Source organism: Neomonachus schauinslandi, chromosome 1, assembly GCF_002201575.2.
Source record: "Neomonachus schauinslandi chromosome 1, ASM220157v2, whole genome shotgun sequence".
Classification (NCBI taxonomy): Eukaryota; Metazoa; Chordata; class Mammalia; order Carnivora; family Phocidae; genus Neomonachus; species Neomonachus schauinslandi.
The window spans coordinates 11295170-11319951 of NC_058403.1; the positions used below are offsets into that span (position 1 = coordinate 11295170).

Below are 24782 nucleotides of genomic sequence, written 5' to 3' on the forward strand. Positions count from 1 at the left end.
CTGGTTGCTAACATCTGAGAGTCCATGGAGCTGGTTGCTAACATCTGGGAGTCCATGGAGCTGGTTGCTAACATCTGGGAGTCCATGGAGCTAGTTGCTAACATCTGGGAGTCCATGGTGCTAGAGGCTAACATCTGGGAATCCATGGTGTTGGACGCTAGCATCTGGGAATCCATGGTGTTGGACGCTAGCATTTGGGAGTCCATGGTGTTGGACGCTAACATATGGGTCTCCATGGTGTTAGAAGCTAACATATGGGATTCCTGGGCCATCAAGGGATCCACTCCTACTGTTACAGAAGTCTCCCCCACTAATGTAGTAGGCAGCTCCTGTGCTACCGTATTATAGGATTCCAGCGCTGTCGTCGAGGGCACCTCCAGGGACTGCGACACGGTCATCGTTGACAGCTCCGTTGTCACCACAGACTGAACAGAGATCTCCAGCGCCACAGTTGCCACAGGCTGCCCAGGCAACTCTGGTGCCCCAGGCTGCCCTGGCAACTCCAGCACCCCTGTTGCCAGAGGCTGCCCCAAAAGCTCCAGTGCTCCAGCTGCCCCAGACTGCCCCGAGAACTCCAGTGCCCCAGTTGCCATGAGCTGCCCAGGCAACTCCAGTGCCCCAGTTGCCACAGGCTGCCCTGACAACTCCAGTGCCCTAGTTGCCGAAGGCAGCCCTGGCAACTCTGGCACCCCAGTCACCGAAGGCTGCCCCGGCAACTCCAGCGCTGTCGTTGCCACTGGCTGTCCTGGCAACTCCAGCACCATCGCTGCCTCAGGCTGCCCCAGCAACCCGGTTGCCGTTGTCACCTCAGGCTGCCCAGGATGTTCCACCGTTGTCATCCCCATAGGCTGCTCCAACTCTGACGTCGTCACAGGTTGTTCGGTCAACTCCATTGCTACTGTTACCGCAGGCTGCCCTGGCAACTCTACTGCTGCTGTCACCGCAGGCAGCCCTGGCAACTCCTGTGCCATCACAGGTGGCTCTGGTACCTCCTGTGGTGGCTCCAACCCCACGGATGGTGCTGGAAGCCCTGGCAATTCCTGCGACAACTGTGGCACTGATGTCGCAGAGGGCCCCGGCAGCTCAGGCACTGCCGATGCAGGGGGCCCTAGCAACTCAGGCACTGGGGTAGAAAGGGGGCCTGGCAACTCTGGCAATGGGGTAGCAGAGGGCCCAGGTAACTCCAGCACTGGAGTCACAGGGGGCCCCTGCAACTCCGGCTTGGAGGTCGCAGGTGGCCCCGGCAACTCCATCACTGAGGCCACCGACGACTCCGGCAGCTCCAACGCTGTGGTCTTGGGCAGCTCCAGCAACTCCTGTGGTCTTGTCATGGATGAATCTGCAATCTCCGATGGTACTTCTACAGGCTGCTCTGGCAATCTGAGCCCTTCAGTTGCAGATGACTCTGGAAAATCCATTGTTGTTGATGTGCTTGGCTCAAGGTGTACCTCAGTAGGTATCTCGGATGATACCACAAGGGTTTCTGATGGCTCTAGCCCTTTTGCTACTGGAGGTTCTAACATGATCTTTGATTGCTCTGGAGGTGTGGTCTCCAAAGATTTCAGCATAGGCTTCATCTGATACTCCGTTGACATTGTTACAACTGGCTCAGGTGACTTTAGCACTACTGATGTAGTAGGCCCTGGTGCCGTTGTAAAGGAATCCAGAATCTTTGTCATGGATGGTTCCAGCATGACTGCCACAGACTGCTCTGACTGCACTGAAATTACTGATGTTGATGCAATGGACAGTTCTGCAGTTTTTGTAGCTGGCTTCAGAGTTTCTAAAGTGTGTGGCTCTGATATCTCCATTGATACCACAGGAGGTTCTAACATAACCTCAGGAGATTCACTGGTCTCAGAAAGGCCAAACGCTCTTACAGGATGCTCCAGTGCCATCGTTGAAGGTTCAGAATCAAACTTCAAAAAGGAATCCGATTCTAAATCTATGTTCCCATCATGATGTGATTTCGCCTTTGATTCAGATTCTTCTGGCTGTCTTTTATACTTTTTTTCCTTTTCTTTCTTCTTTTTCTTCTTTTTATTTTTGTGCTTTTTATGCTTCTTTGACTTTTTGGTGGGAATTTCATCAGTAGGATCTGTTTGTACAGACACACATCTACTTTTTCGGGAGGCCTCCTTCAGGTCTGAAATTAAAGAAAATTAATTTTGTCAAGCATTCCCCAAAGTAAACTTAGATAATAAATCACATAAACAAAATTACATTTCATGTTAAGACACCATAGTGTAATGCTTCTTGTTAAGTTAAATAAAGTTAACAAATAAACTATGTTCTACAAGCCAATTATCTAAAGATTGAAACTTTTCCAATATTTCTTTCTACAACTAAAGTCTGGGTTAAAAACAAGTTCTCAGTTTATCACGGAAACTTGAAAGTCACATTAAAATGTGTTTAGTTTACTAAACTTATTTACAACTATTTTCTCCAGCTCTCAAATTACAGCAAACTACTTTCAAACTACACTTACAGAGGAAAATTTCCCATTACCAATTGTTAAAATTCCTATAAAAATATATATATTAAATCATTTTATGACTATTTAATAAACCCTATTTATACAGGAAACAACACTGGCTCTGGAACAGACGGGTCTGCTTCTGGATCCTGAATCAATTACCACTCACTAGGTGAATGGACTTGGCAAAATTACTGACACTGTGTCTCCCAGAGTTAGAGGACAAAGTGAGTTAAAAACACACAAAGTACACTGAGCAATGCCTGGCACATAGTAAGCCCTTAGCAAACGCTAGTGATTGCTTTTATATAGTACACAAAGGGCCGAACAACTAATGTAAAGCAGCAACACGAAACTTGAATTTTATCTCATCACACCCATGTTACATTGTAATAAAAAAACCTTTTCCTTCAACACTCTTCTAAAATTACTAAAATAATCTTAATGTTTCCACTTAAAAAATATGTCACTTCAGGAAAAAAATTCTTATACCCCTTTACATTTAACTTAAGAACACTGCATATCTGAAAGAAAAAATAGCTTTTCGACTTTACAACTAATTTACTGTAATGCCATTATCAAAATAGATCAATTTTAGTGATCCCAGAAAAGCTGATCAGATATCCAGGCCACTAAGATTATGGGAAAAATGAATTAATACATGACAAGATCCACTCCAAAGCAAAACTATTTTCTACCTCTATTTATTATGCACCTAATGCTAGTTAGCTAAGTTACAATTCAAGAAAAAGCTGCTACATTCATCTAAATATAGCTGAAATCTATGTTGTTGTTGTTTTTTTTACCATATCCTAGATTAAAAATAATACAAATAAAAAATAAAAAGCCATACCACCACATTTCCAAAACTGAACATAGTTATTTTTGTGGTTGATCATAAATCTTTCATTTCTAAGCTTCAATTATTTAATTAATTCCCCAAATACTAAATATCAAAGCAATGATTTCTCTCCATTCCCTGCACTTTTAAGAGGAATAGATGCAAAAACAAGGCAATCTCTGAGCTTGGGCTTTAAAATAAAACCTCCCAGGGTTTTAAAATCATTACAAATTTGGTGGGGCGCCTGGGTGGCTCAGTTGGTTAAGCGACTGCCTTCGGCTCAGGTCATGGTCCTGGAGTCCTGGGACCGAGTCCCACATAGGGCTCCCAGCTCAACAGGGAGCCTGCTTCTCTCTCTGACCCTCTCCCCTCTCATGCTGTTTCTCTCTCTCTCTCTCTCAAATAAATAAAATGTTAAAAAAAAAATCATTACAAATTTGGTCCAGGCTCCTGTATCTTCCAAAACAGACATTTACACAATTGTTCCATGAAAACCCACATTCAAAATCCTGGTAGAGAGTCACTACAAAACTTAATAAAATGAAGTTATAATCCACCAACAAAGCAATCAAGTATCAATGCTCTTGTTTCAGGTACAACTGTATTTTCAGAAAAGACTTTAAACAAAGTCTTCAATAAATAAACTTACTGAGTTTCAGAACTAGCAAGATTTTTAAATACCCTGTAGTAAAAAAATAATACTGTTAACTATTTAAAAATCTTAAAGTTTTTGAGACCGCTGATTATCTCCAGCTTACCTGGCTTATATCGTAGTTCTGTATCTAAGACCCCAGAAAGTACTTCCTCTATCTTCTGAACTATTTCTTCATTTGGGAGGCTCCTGGCAGAGGCAGCTGCATCACCTGCCTGGTTTCCTTCATTAGGTGTATTTGTTTCACCATTGAGCTGGCCTTCACTTCTTCCACTTGACAAGAAAAGTTATCAAAATTCATTAATACTTTTACCACACCATATAATATTTATAACTCAACTGATTAGAATAATCTTACATTGTTCATACATTTCAACATTTTGTATTTCTTTCAGATGATACTCCTCAACAGTGCTTCCTTCACCCTATCTACTTAAAGTTGGTACATTTTCACTTTTACACAATCACTTAATTTTCAGAACTATGAAAGTTAAGAAAAAAAGTCTTTAAAACAGCTTTCTAAGCTTTTTTAAAAAATAGTAAAATATTCCCAGAAATTTAAAGTGATTTAGATGTGGGTTACTTGCATATTTATCTCAGGGGAGAAAAACTATAAAGATCACAATCACAAATCCAAAGAAAGATATACTACCTAACATACATGGTATAATATACCATTCTAACATTATGATAGAAACTACAACCACAATAAAACCACACCTGTGCATGGATCACAATCAACATCAACAGTATCAAGGAACGGTTACCACTGACACATTGAGTAAAAAGGGTAAACTGTAGCCTCTGATCAGGTTTAGACTGATCAAAGTTACTGAAATACCATAAAGTTTAAAAAGAAAAATACATTTATACAATCAGTGGGTAACACTGATCAAGAATCCTGATATTTTCTTTTCAAAAAAACTCATGGAAAACAAATGACATTTAAAATAACAGTAAATTAACATAGATGGTTTAATGCGTTTTCAATTAACAGGACCAGAAATCTTGACGTGAGAGGCATGTCATTTACCTAGTAATTTTTACTATTTTTGTGTAAGTAAAATTGTTTTGAAAAATAATTTCAACACATTCAATTTAATTAAAATTAGCTAACAAAACAGATCAATTATGATCCACTACCTGATAAAAGTCTCAATGGTCAAAAATCAAAAAAAAATTTCAGTAGTTGTTATTTGGGAACACTTGATTTTCTAACACGAGTCACGTAATATTAACATTTACTACTAATTAGAATCATTGGGTTTACATTTCTTAACTCAGTTAATCCTAACACAACTCTGTGATTAGCAGTATCATTCTGATTTTACAAATGAGGAAAATGACACACAGAAAAAACCTAACTCAAGTTCACGTAACTATTATTAGGTGAAGCTGGTATTCAAAACCAGAGCTCCTACTCTTAACCACCACATATATGTAATAGGTATCTTAACTACTTAAACATCAGCCTCCTTACCTAAACTGATATATGTAAAAACAGATGGGGAAATATGTATAGCTCACTGAAATGACAAGCCAAAATTTTGTTTTTAGACCAATAATGTATTACATATTAGTTGACTAAATATTCTTCTAATAAGTTTATCTAATATTCTTTTTAGACTTTTGTTTCTGGAGCTCTTTTACACTCTTCCTAAGCACTTACACATACATGATCACATTATTAGGGCATTTTAAAACTCAGAGAAGCACAACTTTAAAATCTGTTAAAATAATCATCTTACAGCTATCAAATATTTATCTCAGTTACTGAAAAGGGATGAAAATTTCAAACCACCTAAATATCCAACAATACATTCCTACAACAGAAGTCTATGAAGGCATTAAAAAAAGTCCTAAAAGACAACCAAGAATGTGAAAAAGGTAAGCTTGTTCATGATCAGGTGAAAAAACACAAAACAAGATCACACTTCACAAAATATGTATGTGCATCTGTACACACAAGGAAAAAAATGAAAAAACATAAAGAACATTATGTGGTGGCTTTTCACCTTTCTCGTTTATTTTTTCTAAAATTTTTACAATAAAACACTTGTTTTTCAAATACAGAAACTGATTTTTAAAGATACAAAAGACATTACAATAAACACAATCATCGCTTGAAACTATCAAAGGTTGCAGAAAAATCATATTCCTTTACCTCTGGACTTTTCTCATCATCTAAAATCACTAACATACAACAAAATTTAAACAGCCTTGAAATGAGTGAGCGGATATATTTCCTACTTAAACAATATATCCTGCAAAAGTAGTAATTTTGGCGATACTATATACCATTGCCCCAATAACGCTATGTTAATTTCAGCGCTTAATTTACAATTGCGTTTTCGAATTCACGTATTGCTCTTACTCTCAACTTTTAAAATATAACTAGCAAAAACATTTGAACCCGGAAAAAATATTTACGTTACATAAAGCAAAAATACTCAAAGACAACCACGAAACAACGAGACCAACACCATTTTCCTTTCTCGGTAAACAGCTCTTTGGAAATCTCTTCCTGTTCAAATTTTGTGGAACCAAGGGTAAACTACGTAAAGTCAGAGCAACGGCAAAAGTAGCGTATTGGTCATACATGTCAATTGGGGCGGGAGTAGCAAAAAAAAAAAAAAAAAAAAAAAAAACCTAAACACAAAGCCTACTATCTACTTGCCAAATTGAAAGATTACTAGTAATTCGAAGTTCCCTTCCATCCGCACCTCAAACATCTCGTCAAAGTACCTTAACATTAATTTGTTAGCAGCTTTAACTTCAATTTCTAATCCATTAGAACGCTGCCTGGTAGAAGCCACAGGACACCAGGGCCCAAATAATCTAATTAAAGGATCCCGACCCCCCAAATGGTCCGGAGCGTGCAATAATAAAGCGGATTTAAGATTACTCAAGAAACGGCCGTTAGAGACCCTTTCCGGTCATAGGCACCGGCCGGCGAAATCCGCGGAGGCGGAGAGGGGGGAGGGGAAACGCGGCGGCGGCGGAGGAGGAGCTGAGGAAGGAACTAGGCCCGTCTCTGGTGCACAACCAGGCCTACAAGTAGCTAAAAAGGAAAAGATGACCAAACGGGAAAAAAGAGTAAGCATCTTAACTCGGTTCTAGAAGAGAGAGTCTGGGGTTACCTCGGAAAAGGCGAAGTTCCTCGCTGGAAAGGGAGGGAGCGGATGGGGGGAGGGGGGGAGGGCCCGGAAAATGGATCCCAGGCCCAGGCGGGGCTGTAGCGGGGCCTGAGGCGAGGAACGACGGCGTCTCTGTAGAAAGGTGCTGTGGAAAGCTACACGGGGCCCTATCGGTCCCTTGGGAGCAGAAGAGTCTGGGAAGCGTTTACCTGGAAAGCTCCTGTTGAATTTCCCGGAATTTACTGACCACGAAAGACCTAAAAATCTGCTCGATGTTGGTCGCCATGGCGTCCGCTCCGTTCTCTCAACTCCTCCTCGCTAGTCCTCCAGGCTCCCAGCATGCCTCGGGAGGAGGCGCAGCGGCCAATTCCGTCTTTCGGCGTCCTGATTGGCTTCTGTGGGAGCGTCCAGACCGGCACGCTCCGTCGCTGGGCCAATCAGTGAGCACGGCCCAGTTCTCCTCCGCTGTTTCTGAGCGGCTGGGGTAGAGGTGCTGACGTTTGCGCCGCGCACGACTATGTCCGCCATGTTAGTGACTGACGCAGGCGCCATTACAGGAGAAGTCTCTTCTCAGACGACTGTGTCAGCTTGTCAGTCTCCCAACAGTGTTTGGGAAGCCTTAAGAGGCTTACTAAATGCTGAAGATTACATAGCATGACAAAAGGAAGTAAGAAGGGCTACGTGGTTTGATACGGGGCCTCCGCCGTTTCTGGGTGGCGCCAAGTTGCGTTTTGGCAGGGAGATGCATCCGGAAAAGCATTAATCAGTGCCCGCCTCCACAGTGATGCGAATAAGAACACGTTTTTACCCCCATCTTTTCCCCATGGCACCCCATAATCGCTTCCCCCCCACCCTTTTTTTAAGCACTAGGCCAGAGGTCCTAGGCAGCGTGCGGTTCAAAGTCTGCGCATTCTAGTCTCGTCGGGATACTAAGCGGGTCGGAGACTTTCCGCAGTAGCTGGTCAGCTCTGACTCGTTACCAACAATTAGCTAATCGTGGGTTTAGCATTTTGGCCCTCCCCTTTCACAGAGCTCTAAAGGCTCCTGAGGAGGAATAGAGACGTTACGTGGCTCCTAATACTACAGTGATAAACGCGCAAGGTCCTAGTAGCTTTACTGTGGAGTAAGCGAAGGCCGCGCACAAGAGCCAAAGGCAATCACACTTGATTACCTCGCTGCGGACACCACGGGCCGCGCGCTGACCAATGGGGTGGCGCAGCCGGCCGCGGGGCGGGGCGGGGCGGCCGGGGAGAGGCGCTCGCCGGATTGCGCTGGGCCGACTTCCGGCGCGCGACGGGCGCGCGGGCTGCGAGCGCGCCGACGAGCGTGCCAAGTGCGAGCGGCAGAATCGCCCTGTGCAGGTGCAGAAGCCTTCTCCGGTTTTAAGTAAAGTACATTTATGCTTTGATTTGGGGATTTAATATCAGGAATTGGATGAAACTGTAGAAACTGGTTTGGCTATAGGAATTCTCGTCTTGTTTTTAAATGCCGTGGGTGGGAGTTGGCCATGTGCTTTTCACCTCTTTTAACTGAGGTTTACATTGGATCTTCCACTTTCCCTGCCTTATAAAATGTCGGGCCTTTTTGTAGCTCTATGCCTTTTTTAGGTCCTAACCCTGAATTGCATATTTTCTCTTTAGGCACCCAGTCTGTAGCCTACTTAGTCCACTTTGTAATTGGTTTCTGCTGTATATTATTCACCAAGTCCTTTGCAGTGGCTTTACCTGGCTCTTATTCTGGTTTTTAGTTACCCATTTAGATGACTGAGGCCCACGAAGGTTAAGTTCCTCAGGGTATCCCAGCTAGTAAGGGACAGTCCCAATCCAAACCAAAGCACTTTGGAGGCCAGGCCTCCTAACCACTCCTGGTGTGGATTCCTTCAGGCTGAGGGCTAAGGCTATTTCTGTGATCCACGGTAGAAACTAGGACAGTTTCCCTTCAGTGCCTCTCCTATTCAGATTAAGTGTATTTTTTCCCTAGATTTCAGAAAAAAACTGCTTATTTCAGGTATTTCAATACACGTGGCAAGTCTTTTCCGTTAAAATAGCTTTGCCTCTCTGAGACAATAGGTTAGCAATTTTTTTTTTCTTCAAGTTTTCAGTGATCATAATCTCATTTGTTAAAAGAGTATCTGAAGCACAGTTGCACACATTGGAATCCAGGCTTTACTTCCTCTTAGATATGTGACCTACAGCAAGTTATTTAACCTGATTGGACCTCAGTTTCTTCTCTGTAAAATGAGGTGGTTATAGTATCTGCCTCACAAAATTCTTAAGATTAAGTGAAATAATTCGTGAAAAGTAGAATAGCATCTGGCACAAAGTAAATGCTCAAAAATTGTTTTTTGTATTATCAGCTTAGATTTAAGTATAATCCTAGCATCACACAAGAAGTTACTGATTTCAGTTTGCCTTCTACATGATGAAATGCCTTCTAGAGATTAGTAAATTAGTGTGACAAAGTATTCCTTTGGCTTTTCATTCCTGTTAGTACTTCTTCCTGTCCCTAATGTATGAATTTATGTAAAAGTAACAAAATATGAAAATATTTACTACTGCTGAGTGTCAGAAATTATATTAGCTGTTTATAAATGTCATTTCCAAAAAATGTCATTTCAGTTAACCCTTAGGTAGCCTCTTAAGGCAAGTTCTATTTCCATCTTTTAAGATGTAAAGAAATTGAATTAGAGATTGTAAGAGCTTAGCCAAGGTCACACTGCTCACTTGAGTTAAGTGTTGCATCCATTCTGCTAAGAATCAAATGCCAGAGCCAAAGTGAGACATGTTCAAGTTTGATTTTGCCTTCTCTACCAACTCCTAACATATTACACTGACTTCTTAAATCAGGAGTCAGCAAACTATGGCCCCCCCGCCACCTGTTTTTGTACATTTCACCAAATAACAATTTTTGCATTGTTAAATGGTTGGAAAAAAGGAAGAATGATATTTTTATGACGTGTGAAAATTATAAGATATTCAAATTACAGTGTCCATAAAGTTTTATTGAAACACACTCATGCTTATTTTATATAAGCTTCTGGTAGCTTCTTATCGCTTGGAGCAGAACATAGGCAAACTATGACCTACCGCCCACTGCCTACTTATGTAAGGTTTTACTGGACATTGCCATGTTAATCCATTTCTATATTGTCTATTGCTGCTTTTATGACACAGCAGCAGAGTTGACTTGTTACTTATAGAGATTGTATGACTCTCAAAGGTGAAAATATTTACTATCTGGTCCTTTACAGGTCCCAGTCTTAAATATTTCTTTCAACTTATAATGTTAAAGTCTATTATTTATAGTATCACAAGGCTTAAAAGCAGGTACTTTAAATTTTGGGTCTAAATTTGCAATATTAGGATTCATGTTTAACTGAGGCTTGATGATTATAAATCTTTTAAAAGTGGAAAAGTGAAGCCTAAAGAAGGATGATTATTCATAGGAGATTCCCCCCCCCCCCCAAAATCAGGTTAAGTCACCTTCTCATTCCTTAACCTAGCTCTAGGCAGGTCTGCCTCATTTTTAAAATACCTCCCTTGGGGCCCCTGGCTGGCTTAGTTGGTAGAGATGCGACTCTTGATCTCAGGGTCGTGAGTTCAGGACCCACATTAGGTGTAGAGATTACATACATGCATACCTCCCTAATCCTTATGAAGTATAGTTGTCTCAAATTATGAGTCCTAATTTTTCACAAATGAATCTTTGGAATATTTATATTTAAATATTTAGAAATTGTGATTTCTAAAGTATGTGCATTCTGAAATAACAACTGTGGCTTTCTTTCTGCAGCTTTTATTTTCCTTTTGAATTCCTGCTTTGCAGACAGAGCAATGGCAGCCCAAGTACTTGTAATTGGCAGTGGAGGAAGGGAACACACACTGGCCTGGAAACTTGCACAGTCTAATCATGTCAAACATGTGTTGGTTGCCCCAGGAAATGCAGGCACTGCCTGCTTGGAAAAGATTTCAAATGCTGGTAATCCTCTTTTAAAGTGGAGAGTAATTGTTAATAATTGTAAATGATAAACTGTCAACTATATCTGTTCTTTATAAGGTCAATAGCTATTCAGATCTGAATGTTTTTCTTAACCTTAAAATTTATGTGGTAATTTGAATACTTGCCTTATGTTGTAAATTTTAGGTATCTTGTTCAGAGTGTGGCATTTATCTTAAATTACTTTAAACCTTACAAAATACACCCATTGAAAAAGTCCCAAGTGCCTGAGGTTAAAGCAATTTGATGTGTATTTTTGGAAATGAAAAGTTGAGCAGTGCTAGTAAATGTAAGTTTTGGCAATTCTGAGTCCATAATAGACCTCAACCTTTATCTCTTTCACTGGCAAAAGTGAAAAAATGATCAGTTCTTACGCTACATTAAATTCTTTAGTGGCTTCCTGTAGTACTTAGAATAAAACTCAAACTCCTTAACATTCCTTTCAAAGCCCTTTGCAATCTGGCTTCTGCCTGACTTTCCAGCCTAATATTCTATATCCTTTGTTTTCTTTTCACTATGTTCTGTCCATGCAGTCCTGCCAGTTTCCCAAACAGAGCTGCCTTGAATTTGGTATTTGTTTGTTTCCACCCCTAGCATGACTGGCTCCTCATCATTCAGGTCTTAGTTTATGTGTTATCTCCTCAAAGAGGTCTTTCCTAAAGTTTCTACGTAAAGCATGCCCACCCCATTTCATTTGTTTCCAATCACGAACAGTTATATGTATTTACTTTTATTATTTGTGTATCTTTTCTATTGTGTATCTCCTATCTTCATTTCCTTGCTAGAACAAGCTCTAGAATGTAAGCTACATGAGGGCAAGGAACACTTCTGTCTTGTTTTTGCATTGTGTGCATCATGCCTGGTACCCTATATGGCACTTTATGGAGAAAACATAGACCCAACAAGCCACAAATTGGAAGAAAATAATTGCATATATAGGACCAAAATAATAAAGAAGAAGATAAATAATAAAGTATCTGCTTCCCTGGGATCTTAGCTCTGTGGGTGAGGTATTATATGTGTTTATTGAAGAATTGATACATTCTATCTAGATGTAGTTGATGTTATACAGGCCAGCCCATGAAAATCTCCCAGGATTGCCATGAGACTGCTACCACTTGCAGCAACAGGTTAGGTGTGTCCTCTTTCTCTTGCCACTCTCTGTTGTACAGAGGTTGTTGGCTCTGCTCAGCCCAGTTGTATTTGCAGGTACTAACCCAGAGTGCATGGTACTCCATCCTTAGCCTACTCAGGCAGCTCCTATAGATTGAGAACTCTACTCCTTCTGCACTTATCCCCAACACATCACAAATGTCACAGAGTAGTTTAAGACTTTGGACAACTTAAGAATGGTGGTCCAGATACAGTGAAGCAGGAGGGTGCCTGTAGAACCAACACATCAGTATATGGTTGATCCTGCTTCTAGTTATTTAGAATTCCATTGAGAAAATTTTCCTGGCTTATAGATTGAAGTAAGCTAGGTTACTTCATTCAGGGGACGCCTGGGTGACTAAGTAGGTTGAGCATCGAACTCTTGGTTTCCGCCCAGGTCATGATCTCAGGGTCATGAGATCTAGCCGTGCTTTGGGCTCTGTGGAGAGTTGAGTTCCCCTCTCCCTCTGCCCTCCATGCCCCCCCACTCCCACCCCCCCACCCCCCGTGCTCCGAGCGCGTGCGCTCTCTCTCTGAAATAAATCTTTAAAAATAAATAAAATTGTCATTCAGTTCTTAGCTTACCCATCTCTGCACAAAGACCCTTCCAGCTCAACCAGAAATAGCCTCTCAGTTCACCTGATATCATGAGATTTGCCTAATTTGTTCACACTTGGTTGGTTTTTGTTTGTTTTGTTGTTGTTTTTTGTTTGTGCTTGCATATTTATTACCAAACATTCCCATATAAGCATCCTAGGCATAGGGACTCTATCTTAACATCTTAACTCAGTATCTAGCACATAGTGGTTCTCAATAAATCTTGAGTAAATGACATTAAAAGGCAGTTTCTTTTTTTTTTTTTTAAAGATTTTATTTATTTTTTGACAGAGAGAGACACAGCGAGAGAGGGAACACAAGCAGGGGGAGTGGGAGAGGGAGAAGCAGGCTTCCCGCTGAGCAAGGAGCCCGATGTGGGGCTCGATCCCAGGACCCTGGGATCATGACCTGAGCCGAAGGCAGACGCTTGACGACTGAGCCACCCAGGTGCCCCTAAAAGGCAGTTTCTTAGTATATTCTGTGGGACATTTTTTGTTTACAATCAGTGTGACATGAATACCATAGTCAAGATACTTTAATACCTCTTTGGGAAACTTCTTGGTATTTTCATTTAACTAGCAGTAGTAATCAAGGACTGAGCTTTGTTGGTTAGTCTAATGTAGTATGCTCTGAATTTCCCATGGTAAAACTGTCATCTGTACCCATAAAAGAAAACAATAGTTAATAAGCATTTCAAAGTATAGTACTTATTTTTCAGCATGACTGTTAATTTAAAGAATGTTTGTATCAAGTGAGGTGGGATGTTTTTTCTATTCACAGCCATCTCAATCAATGACCACACTGCCCTTGCTCAGTTCTGCAAAGATGAGAAAATTGAATTCATAGTTGTTGGACCAGAGGCACCTCTGGCTGCTGGTAAAGTTCGTTTCTATTTATTGTTACAGTATATGAAATGCCAACAGGAGCTTAGAGATCCTTTAAGCCAATTCATTTTGCAGATGAGGATTTCTACTATCATACCACATTGGAAAAAGAGCTTTCACCTTCTTGAAATTTATGGATTCTACGTTTTTTCCCTGACACAATAATGTGATGAATGAAAGAGCACATTTGCAACTGTGGAAAATATTTTAAATTTTTATATTCTGCTCTGTTTTGGTGTCTTTGACTCTAACAAATAACTTTTGCTGGATTTGAATCACATGTTAGTAACGTTTTTGTTTATATCCAGTACACAACATGAAAAACTTATTCTCTGCCACTACTCATCTGCCTTATGTCAGTGTAGATTTAGTCTAATCCTGATTCTTCAGAGTCAAAAGACACCTTGGTTCACCTAAAGCTGCTCATTTCCGTCAATAGGAATTGTTGGGAACCTGACATCTGCGGGAGTCCGATGCTTTGGTCCCACTGCAGAAGCAGCTCAGTTAGAGTCCAGCAAGAGATTTGCCAAAGAGTTTATGGACCGACATGGAATCCCAACTGCACGGTGGAGAGCTTTCACCAAACCTGAAGAAGCCTGCAGCTTTATAATGAGGTAGCTAGAAGACTGCCTGTGAGGGGCAGTTGTTTTGTTAGAATATTTAAATATACAGGTCACTTTTGTGTCACAGGTTTATAGTAAGATAATCATGGGGGGAAAACTCATGCTGTGTAGGTTGCCTTTTTCCAACATCAAAATAAAATGGGACTCTGTGCATGTATAGTTGTACAATCTTGTGGCCTTGCAGAAAGAAGAATATTTTTAATACTGAAGTGTTTCTAGGGGAAAAGATATATGTGGTTTAGCAGTCTTGCACTCCTCTTATGGTCAAACAAACACAGTGGCATCTTACAACATAAAGGATACTGATTCTTTCATAAATAATTAACTGGGTTGAAGAATCATCACTTGGCCTTCTGCCATTGCCACGTAGATCTAAATCTTAAGACCAAACATTCTTGTTCTCTGTTATATCAAAAATATGAAGCAATTAATGAATGATGGTAGACACATGCCTTTACCCTTTTTTGTTAACTTTTCTCCCTTTTACCTGGTATGTTTTCCTTTTAGTTGAGTCAGTTTCATTCTTTATTTATTCATTCTTCATCCTACAGGGTTTCTTAGACAATGAATGTTATTATTTCCTTGGGTAAGTAACAATTTTGTTACTTACTTTGGGTAAGTCTCCTTCTAGATCTCCAGTCCCACCCAAAGAAGAAATTACCAGGGACAGTTTCTTCTGTGTACTTCCAAAAATGACTTGTGTATCCATGCTTATGATGGTCTTATACAGTCACATCTTCTACTGGAATGAGTATAATCCACTGCTTTGTTCTTAAGGATGCTTCCATACTTACTGCTTTTTTTTCCCAAAGATGTTGCCTGTATGATCTCATGGTAAGTGAGAAAAGCAAAATTGTATGTACCATATGATCATAACTATAAAGGAATACATAGAAAAAAAATCCCGGTGGGAAGTATATCAAAATGGTGTTGGTATAAGTAATTTTTTTTCTGCTTTTTGGTGGTTGCTATAGCACATCATTACATCTCAGAGCACTTTAAGCTTTTGAATTTAAGGATTTATTGGATGTTGAAGATTACTCTGTCTTCACAGTGCAGACTTCCCTGCTTTGGTTGTGAAGGCCAGTGGTCTTGCGGCTGGAAAAGGGGTGATTGTTGCCAAGAGCACAGAAGAGGCCTGCAGGGCTGTACAGGAGATCATGCAGGTAGGTTGTTCCTTTGGAAAAGTCACACTGTGTTGGATATTCCTTAAGTTTATGAAATGTTGCTCAAGATAAGGAGAACCTGTCTAGCAAACACACAGGTAAGTTTTTTTATAATACTATGTATTAAAATCCATCTCTATAAAAGCGTTTTTGCAGATCTACACTGATGGCTAAACCACCATGCTATTCTTTGGAAGTAAGTTCTAGTATGCTTTGTTGTCTGCTACGGAAAGGTAGAAAATCCTCAGACTACAGAAATTAAAATTCTCAACCGTCCATGGAGACAAAAGTATTTGTCCTTAGTGTCCCAGGTCTAAGAGAAGTGAAGCAATGAATTAATATACTTTTCTTTTACCATCCATCTTGGTTGTTTTTCACCCTTATAGAAATCTATTTTCAAAGGCATTCTCTAGTATAAAGGTAGCAGACAAGCATATCATAATTATAATCAGACATAAGAATTAAGTGGTAAGGGTGAAAATATCTTTTTCTATTACATGATTGGAAACTGGAAAGCCAGATCCCCAGAAAAGTGTTAATGATATGTTCATTTCATCTGTACCAGTGTTGGCTCTGCATTATTGCCACTTGTCAAAGTAGGAAGCATTCATAAGGGGCACCTGGCTAGAGATTACTAAATAAATAAATAAACTAAAAAATTAAAGTTTATTTAAGTAATCTCTACACCCGATGTGGGGCTCGAACTCCTGACCCCAAGATCAAGAGTCACATGTTCTTCCAACTGAGCCAGCCAGGCGCCACAAATAAATAAACTCTAAGGAAAAAAAAAAGGAAACATTCATATGTTCCTTTGAGGCTCTCAGAAAAGGAAGAGGAAATTACAATACTAGTGAATTGGTTCATAATACAAATGGTGAAAAATGACAACAGCCCGTTGAGTAAATATTAAAAGCTTTTTTTTTTTTTTTGAATGTACAACAAGGATAGAGCTTATGGAGCAGCTGGAGAAACAATTGTCATTGAAGAACTTCTTGAAGGAGAAGAGGTGTCTGTATGTATATCCACCTTTTTGGCTTTTATAGAGTAGGGGAAGCTGTATTATATACTCCAGTGATAATGGAGTGAGCCCCAGAAAGACTTGATTTATTCTGGTTGCTTCATGTGAAAGCATAAACCCAGCACTTACAAAGGAATTTGTATATGTTTAGTATTTTGGATGCAAGTGAAAAAAGGAATTTATCATCTTTTAATCATGCCCTGTGTATCAGTAGAGGACTTGGATTTTTATCCCATATTATTTAAGGGGGGGGTAAGGTTGAAATACTTCACTTAGAGAGTAGCCTGACTTTTTTTCCTAATTGGCTCAAGAATTACAGATCCTTCAGAAGTTAGAATGTTCTGATTCTTGATGTAGATAGCTTAGGCTTATTTATGTTTCAACTCACTTTAAAAAAATTTTTTTTTCCTGAGAAGAGTTAAGGTACATATGGTTCCTCTCATTAAATTTTTTTTTTTTTTTTTTTTTTTACTTTTTTGTCATTTAAGATAAGTGGACTATTTTCTTTTCTCTACAGTGTCTGTGCTTCACTGATGGAAGGACCGTGGCACCCATGCCCCCAGCACAAGACCATAAGCGATTGCTGGAGGGAGATCATGGCCCCAACACAGGGGGAATGGGAGCCTATTGTCCAGCACCTCAGGTACTTCCCGCAGGCCCAGCTGAAGTTCAGTAGTCATTGTTTAAGTCTTCTCAAAGAGCTCTTGGACCATACTTTCCTGTCTGTTTTCTGTACATGCTATTACTAATCAGCAATTTGGATTTCCTGTTAAATGAAAAGTATCTCTTGTAGTCTCACTCTAAAACAAACCTTTTCTAAAGTCGGAAGAATTAAGTATGGATTGAACAGATCCCTCTAGGTCCTGCTCTCTACACGCTGTATTTAACCCATGAGAGCCAATTACAGTATAAAATTATTTTTTGTTCATCTTTGGATATCCAAGGTCCAACACATAAGTGCTTATATAATAAGTGTGTGTGTGTCTGTATATATGAGACAGAGATGAATTGAGAACCAAGTCAGACTATAATTTGTTTTTATGGTCTCTGTACTTCATGGCAGGTACATAAAGTATGTTTCCAAACAATTTCTGGATAGTTTTTATAAGAAATCTGCATTGAGTGTCTTATAAGTAGAACTAGTACTTCAGAAACTCACCCATTCTTTTCATTTATGATAGTCAGTGGTTGTTTATGCTGATAATATAGTGCCTTATACACATTTTTCTTAATTAAGAGATTAAAAACTGGATTTACTTTAAGCTATAAGTATTAAAACTACTATTTGGTAAAAGTGATTTTAGTTTAAGAACCATCTCTAGGGGCACCTGGCTGGCTTAGTCGGTGGGGCATGTGACTCTTGGTCTTGGGGTTTTGAGTTCAAGCCCCACTTTGGGTGTAGAGATTACTTAAAAATAAAATCTTTGAAAAATAAAATACATATTTTTTAAATTATCTCTAAGTCTAATTTTTACAATTAAATTTATAAACTCTCGGATTCTTTATCAGCTTATGAAATAGGCATAGATATACCAGAAGGATATAAAAGGGCCTCAAATTGGTAGAGGAACTTTTTTCATTTTTATTATTATGTTTTAGGAAACTATTTTTAGTGAGTTTTAAGTGTGTACATGTTTGAGAATCTATAGGTTTAGTAGTAAAAGGTGATTTAACATTTAGTCCTGAAATGGCAGTGGACACTGATCAGTAAATATATAATCTAACTTCTGCTTATGATAATTTTTTTCCCTCAGAGGTCGTCTTTCCTATTTTATAAGAATAAGACTACTTACTTGATAGAGTCAATGTGAGGGTTTTAAAAGCTTATGAATTTAAAGTGCTCAGCCTAGCTGAGGTAGTAAAAAATAATCGTTCTCACTATCTCCTTTCATTGTCCCATATAGTACTGCTACAAGATTTTTTTTTTTAAGGATTTTATTTATTTATTTGACAGAGACAACGAGAGAAGGAACATAAGCAGGGGGAGTGGGAGAGGGAGAAGCAGGCTTCCCGCGGAGCAGGGAGCCCGATGCGGGGCTCGATCCCAGGACCCTGGGATCATGACCTGAGCCGAAGGCAGACACTTCACTGACTAAGCCACCCAGGCACCCCATGACTTTTTTTTTTTTTAATACCCAGTTACATTTAAATGTTTCTGTATGTTCCCCAGGTTTCTAAGGATTTGTTCCTGAAAATAAAAAATACCATTCTTCAGAGGACAGTGGATGGCATGCAGCAGGAGGGTATGCCATACACAGGTGAGCACATCGATGTCATTGTGGACATTATTCTTAGAGTGACTTTACACCTTGACAAAACTTCCCCACTTTCTCTTTTTTCACTGCCTTTTAAGTGATGACTCTTGTAACTTTTGCCATAGTTAGTGCAGAACCTCGAGTATTAGTAACTTATAGTCTAATTTTATTCACAATACAGTGTTTTCATTATAGTTTGGTTTTGTTTTTGTTTCCTTTTCAATGAAGGTGTTCTCTATGCTGGTATAATGCTGACCAAGGATGGCCCAAAAGTTCTGGAGTTTAATTGCCGTTTCGGTGATCCAGAGTGCCAAGTGGGTAATAGTTAAAGATAATATACTTTGTAGATGTGTGTTTTTTAATCTTGGGATTTATCAGCCTCGAAATAATTACCTTTAAGGAATATATGCAAGTTCTGCTGGTGTCTCAGTGAATACGTTGTCTAGGGAGAACTAAAATTTCTCTCAGTTGCCATGTTGATTATGTTTTTTCAGGTGATCCTCCCACTTCTTAAAAGTGATCTTTATGAAGTGATCCAGTCTACCTTGGACGGCCTGCTCTGCACATCTCTGCCTGTTTGGCATGAACACCTCACTGCCATAACTGTCGTGATGGCAAGTAAAGGCTATCCAGGAGACTACACCAAGGGTGTGGAGGTAACAGGTGAGGATCTGAGAACAAAAGGGGGAATTACAGTGTGACAAGTGACCAGCGTTACAATAGGCCTTCCTCCCATGCTATGCTTTGCTCCTTTTAGGGGGCATAAGGCCATCAGAAACCTTTCAGGGGTTTTTTAACCATGTTGGATGAGAGTGTGCAAATGTCCAAAATGACATTTTGGACTGTCATCCATTTCCCTTCCTGCACAAGGAAGACCTGTATGGGCCTAGCCAAGTTTTCAGAGTATCACTCAGTGTACCTTTGTCTTCCATCCTCCAAGAGCCATGAAAATAAAGGGAACTCATGAGAGTCAAAGTACCATTAGTAGAAACTACATCAGATAAATTTCAGAGGCATGATCACAACTAGACACCCCACCCCCACCTCCTGTGTGCAGCGTACCCCATAGTCACTTGGATGACAGAATTAAAACAGTTAACTATAGTCTTCTCTTCTGTTTCTCTTTATAGGAAGTGAGGCATTTCTTGTTAAATGATATTAAATAAAACAATGTCTTAAAATGCCAAATAAGTTCTAGTGCCATAAGCCCAAAGCCAGACCTCCAAGATCCCCAGCAGGCTATAGTTTGGTCTCCCTCAGGACCCTAACAGTGTGTTTGGTTCAAACACCCTAGTTCCTGCCTTGCCCAGACAATAAGTCCTTTGCCCTGTGAAGCCCAGTCGTGGCACCTTTGCAGTTAGGAACTGATTGTCTTTTATTTTTATTTTTTTAAGATTTTATTTTTTTTGAGAGAGCGTGCAAGGCGAGCAGGGAGGGGGCGGAGGGGGAGGAGGAGAGAAAGGGAGAGACTCTCAAGTAAACTCCACACTGAGCATGGAGCCGGATGCAGGGCTTGATTTCACGGACCCTGATACTGTGACCTTAGCTGAAATCAAGAGTGGGATGCTCAACCGACTAAGCTACCCAGGCACTCCTGATTGCCTTTTAAAATGAACAAAGAGAAGGGGTAGAATCAAGATCACTTACAGTGGTGAAATTTCCCTAAGATTGAGGTGACAAGTGTAATAATCATTTCTGAGACAGCAATATTAGATATTCCCAATACCAGTAGGTAGTTGGGTACCTATGACTAATGCGCCTGTGTTAGAAAAACATATAGGGAAGACCTTTGTTAACAAATTACTAACTGTGATGCTAAAAGAGAAGTGGTGACCAAAAAAGACAGACAATATATGAGTGGGGTTTTGTGTTTTTTTTAATTAAGAGATTATCTTTGGGGGCGCCTGGGTGGCTCAGTCGTTAAGCGTCTGCCTTCGGCTCAGGTCATGATCCCAGGGTCCTGGGATCGAGCCCCGCATCGGGCTCCCTGCTCGGCGGGAAGCCTGCTTCTCCCTCTCCCACTCCCCCTGCTTGTGTTCCCTCTCTCGCTGTGTCTCTCTCTGTCAATAAATAAATAAAATCTTAAAAAAAAAAAAAAAGATTATCTTTGTATAAACTGCCCATGTTGGTCACTTGAGAATATAGAAAATATGGTTTAATTATATCTTAAGTGTAAAATTACATATGAGAGCTTAAGAATAATTCAAAACAAAATTAAGCTAGGTATTTTAGATTGGGCCTAAAATCAAATTTAAATCAAATTGTTTTAAGATTTTATAATTGTTATATTGGGGAAAAGATTAAGAATATGTTTTGCGTTACATTCATCCTATTGGTTATTTAAAGAAGAAAGCAAGAAAGCGAAAGCAATTTGTATGGCTATGATAAAGAAAAAAATTCCTTTACTCATAAGTAAAAGATGTGATCATGTATAGGTTTTATTCATTGATGTTTAGGGATTTTTTTTCCTTTCTCCCCTTTTAAGTTTTAGTTATTAACATCCTGTCAGGAGAGAATAACGTACAGGTGACCCTTGGACAATATGGGTTTGAACTGCGTGGGTTTATATGTGGATTTTTATAGAGTACAGTACTGTAAATGTATTTTTTCTTTCTTGTGACTTTGTTAATAACATTTTTTTTCTCTAGTTTATTGTGAGAATATAGTATATAATACATAACATACAGAATACACATTAATTGACTGTTTATGTTATGGTAAGGCTTCTATTCAACAGTAGGCTCTTAGTAATTAAGTTTTTGAGGAGTCAAAAGTTATACATGGATTTTGGACTGTGAAGGGGGGTTGGCACCCCTAACCCCGGCATTGTTTAAGAGTCAACTCTACATTTAAGTCTTAAACTTTTTGGACTTAGGTGGTTTTTTTTTTTCTCCCCCATTGAAACAGTAGTTCTTACATGAGATTATAACACAGGTTAATGATAATACAATTACCACCCTAGAGCAGAACAGACTGTTCTAAAGAGAGACGGTCTATTTGCTATCTTGTTGCTTTATTCCTTCCTGATAGGATTCTCGTGAAGATTCATTTAAATGAAATAAAAATCTTACTAAAAAAAACTTGGGGCGCCTGGGCGGTCAGTCAGTTAAGCGTCTGCCTTAGGCTCAGGTCATGATCTCAGGGTCCTGGGATCGAGCCCCACATTGGGCTCCCTGCTCAGGAGGGAGTCTGCTTCTCCTTCAGCCTCTGCCTCTGCTCCTCGCCCACTTGTGCTCGCTCACTCGCTCTCTCTCTCCCTCTCAAATAAATAAAATCTTAAAAAAAAAAAATAAACTTTAAAAAAAAAAACTTACGGAAATTATAAACCACTTCAGAAGTGCAGACTGTTGTTATTATGTAAATGTGCTTTCTTACAGGGTTTCCTGAAGCTCAAGCTTTAGGACTGGAGGTGTTCCACGCAGGCACTGCCCTGAAAGATGGCAAAGTGGTGACTAATGGGGGTAGAGTCCTTACGGTAACAGCAATTCAGGAAAATCTCATCTTGGCCCTTGAAGAAGCCAAGAAAGGACTAGCTGCTATAAAATTTGAGGGAGCCATTTACAGGAAGGACATTGGCTATCGTGCCGTAGCTTTTCTCCAGCAGCCCAGGTAAATTTCTTACCAGGTGGTTCTAGCACAGCTTCCGAACTGATGTAAATGGCTATATAGAAAATTCTATTAACCTTATATTAAGCCATTCTATAATCTTTTCTCTCAGTGGGACTGATCTGCTTTTGATTAGCATGTAGTTTGGGTCAAAACTAGTTAGAACGATATTCAAATGGGGGCACCTTGGTGGCTCAGTTGGTTAAGCCTCAGCCTTAGGCTCAGGTCATAATCTCCAGGTCTTGGAGTCAAGCCCCACATCAGGTTTCCTGCTCAGCAGGGAGTCTGCTTCTCTCTCTTTCTCTCTCTCCCTCTGCCGCTCCCCACCACTCATTCTCTCTTTCTCTTTCTAACAAAATCTTTAAAAAAAAAAATTCAAATGAAATGGGAAAAGCTTCATGGTAGCTTTTTGTGTTTGAAAAATTGAGTAAAATCACAGTGATTTAGTAAGGACTTTTTCACATATATTTTAAATATATACAGTCATTTGTCAATTACTCATCAATAAAGATGGGAAAAGGATTTTTATTCCTTGAGTTATCATATATTTAAATATTACTGTTGTATTTTTATCTCCGTTCCTGGTTTTGTCAGAGAATTCAAGATGAAAATATTGGCCATCTACCTTTGCAACTTAATTTGACTATATTGGAAATCTTGGCAGTCTCATTTTGTTACTTCGTTTATATTTATTACTGAAATGTATTTTTTGACCCCTTATTAATTTGTTAGCATGTACAACAATCCCTTTGTAAAGTCAATAAACTATTAATTGCAAATGTGAGTGTTTTGATTTCTTAAGTATATATCACAGTTACTATTATTCATTGAGTTTGTCTATGAGAAATAAATATGTTTTAGGGCAAAATGAGAAATTTTTAGCAACTTAATTAAACTTAATCCCATTAATTGATAGACAAATATTTAGGTTTAAATACTGGAAACTTTTTAGGATTAGGAACATTAAAATACCATGTTAAAAGTTTTATTTTTCATTTTAAAATAACTAGATTCCATTGAAATGACCAACTGCAAGGGACTGTCATTGTCATCTTAATACTAACCTGAGTTCGTAAAATTAAAGATGAAGAAAATGAGAGGGCACAATACCAGCTGCTACCTGAGAAAGGTTTTTTTAAATCAGTAGAACTTTGTTTCCTTTCTGAGCATGACCCTAGACTGCTAATTTCATTGGCGTTAATTGCCAAAGCTCTCAACTCTATTTGTACCCTGACCCATTGTTTCTTTTTTTTTTAATTTTGTTTTTTTTAAGATTTTATTTATTTATTTGAGAGAGAGAGCGCGCACAAGAGGGGGGAGCGGGAGAGGGAGAAGCAGACTCCCCGCTGAGCAGGGAGCCCAATGTGGGACTCGATCCCGGGAATCCAGGATCATGACCTGAGCCGAAGGCAGTTGCTTAACCAGTTGAGCCACCCAGGCGCCCCCTGACCCATTGTTTCTAATAAAATTTCACATATTTCTTCATGTATCACTACATCCCAGTATGCCCAAAGTACTCATTTTTGTAAGGCAAGGCTACTGAATTCCCAGTGCTGTTCATGAAATTTAGATGTACTGCTTCAATTTGTTGGCCCTATTTAGAAGGGAATACACTATCATTATCTGGTTTTGCTTTTTCCAGTGTGTTTTTATCTTGTTTCTTGCTGTCTTCAGCTATGAGGAAACTTACACAATTCTCTACTGCACTAAGAGCCCAGTTTCATTATTTAGGGATTTCTTTGTAGAATACATATAATCCTAATTTTCACTTTTTTTACTCCATTTTGGCATTCCTTTCCTTCCCATACCAAAATTGAATAGAAAAATGTTGTGGCAAAATATCAGTATATCTAGCTACCTGTGAGAAATAAGAGAAGTAGTACTCAGTAGTGATAATAAAATTGAATCAACTGGGGAAGTTATTTAAACATATTCAATTTCCAGGGACTGCCCTTGACCAGTTAAAATCTATGGATGGGGCCTGGCACATTTGGATATATAAAAGTCATCTTCTGTTTTATATAATACCTTATAATTAAACTAATTTTCCCTGGCATTTAGGTGATGTGTTTGTTTTAATTCTTCAGGGGCCTGACTTACAAGGAATCTGGGGTAGACATTGCAGCTGGAAATGTGCTGGTCAAGAAAATTAAACCTTTAGCAAAAGCTACCTCCAGACCAGGTAAGTCAGAGCCTGTCCTTTGCTAGTTCATTAACTTTGACTGGCATTGTGAATTGATTTGGGTGTTGTAGTTTACTGAGGAAAATGTTCCAAATTAATGCCAGATTGCTGTTAGGTCTTTCCCTCTTTAAGCCGAACCCATAGTCTTCTGCTTTCTTGTCTCTAATATAAAGGAAAACATCTCAAAAAGATATGTC

At 39.5% G+C, this 24782-nt stretch overlaps 2 protein-coding genes across 4 annotated transcripts in view; one reads left to right on the forward strand and one right to left on the reverse strand.

Annotated features, from left to right (window-relative positions):
• The window catches only part of SON (SON DNA and RNA binding protein), a 32576-nt gene extending 25072 nt beyond the window's left edge, over positions 1-7504 (reverse strand). Inside the window, 4 exon segments of the mRNA XM_021678076.2 lie at positions 1-2; positions 5-2146; positions 4076-4242; positions 7316-7504. The exon segment at positions 1-2 is cut by the window's left edge and continues 3685 nt beyond it. Coding sequence (XP_021533751.2) covers positions 1-2; positions 5-2146; positions 4076-4242; positions 7316-7392 — 2388 coding nt within the window. The 5' untranslated portion in view covers positions 7393-7504.
• An 853-nt stretch (positions 7505-8357) lies between these two features.
• The window catches only part of GART (phosphoribosylglycinamide formyltransferase, phosphoribosylglycinamide synthetase, phosphoribosylaminoimidazole synthetase), a 29002-nt gene continuing 12577 nt past the window's right edge, over positions 8358-24782 (forward strand). Inside the window, exons 1-12 of one of the 3 annotated variants that reach the window (XM_021678078.1) lie at positions 8358-8492; positions 10899-11084; positions 13632-13727; positions 14175-14349; positions 15413-15524; positions 16468-16536; positions 17060-17185; positions 18713-18800; positions 19026-19111; positions 19292-19460; positions 22175-22406; positions 24491-24585. In XM_021678078.1, coding sequence (XP_021533753.1) covers positions 10940-11084; positions 13632-13727; positions 14175-14349; positions 15413-15524; positions 16468-16536; positions 17060-17185; positions 18713-18800; positions 19026-19111; positions 19292-19460; positions 22175-22406; positions 24491-24585 — 1393 coding nt within the window. In that variant the 5' untranslated portion in view covers positions 8358-8492; positions 10899-10939. Of the gene's footprint in view, positions 8498-10898; positions 11085-13631; positions 13728-14174; positions 14350-15412; positions 15525-16467; positions 16537-17059; positions 17186-18712; positions 18801-19025; positions 19112-19291; positions 19461-22174; positions 22407-24490; positions 24586-24782 lie in introns of all 3 variants that reach the window. The other 2 variants (XM_021678079.2, XM_021678077.1) reach the window with 2 other exon arrangements.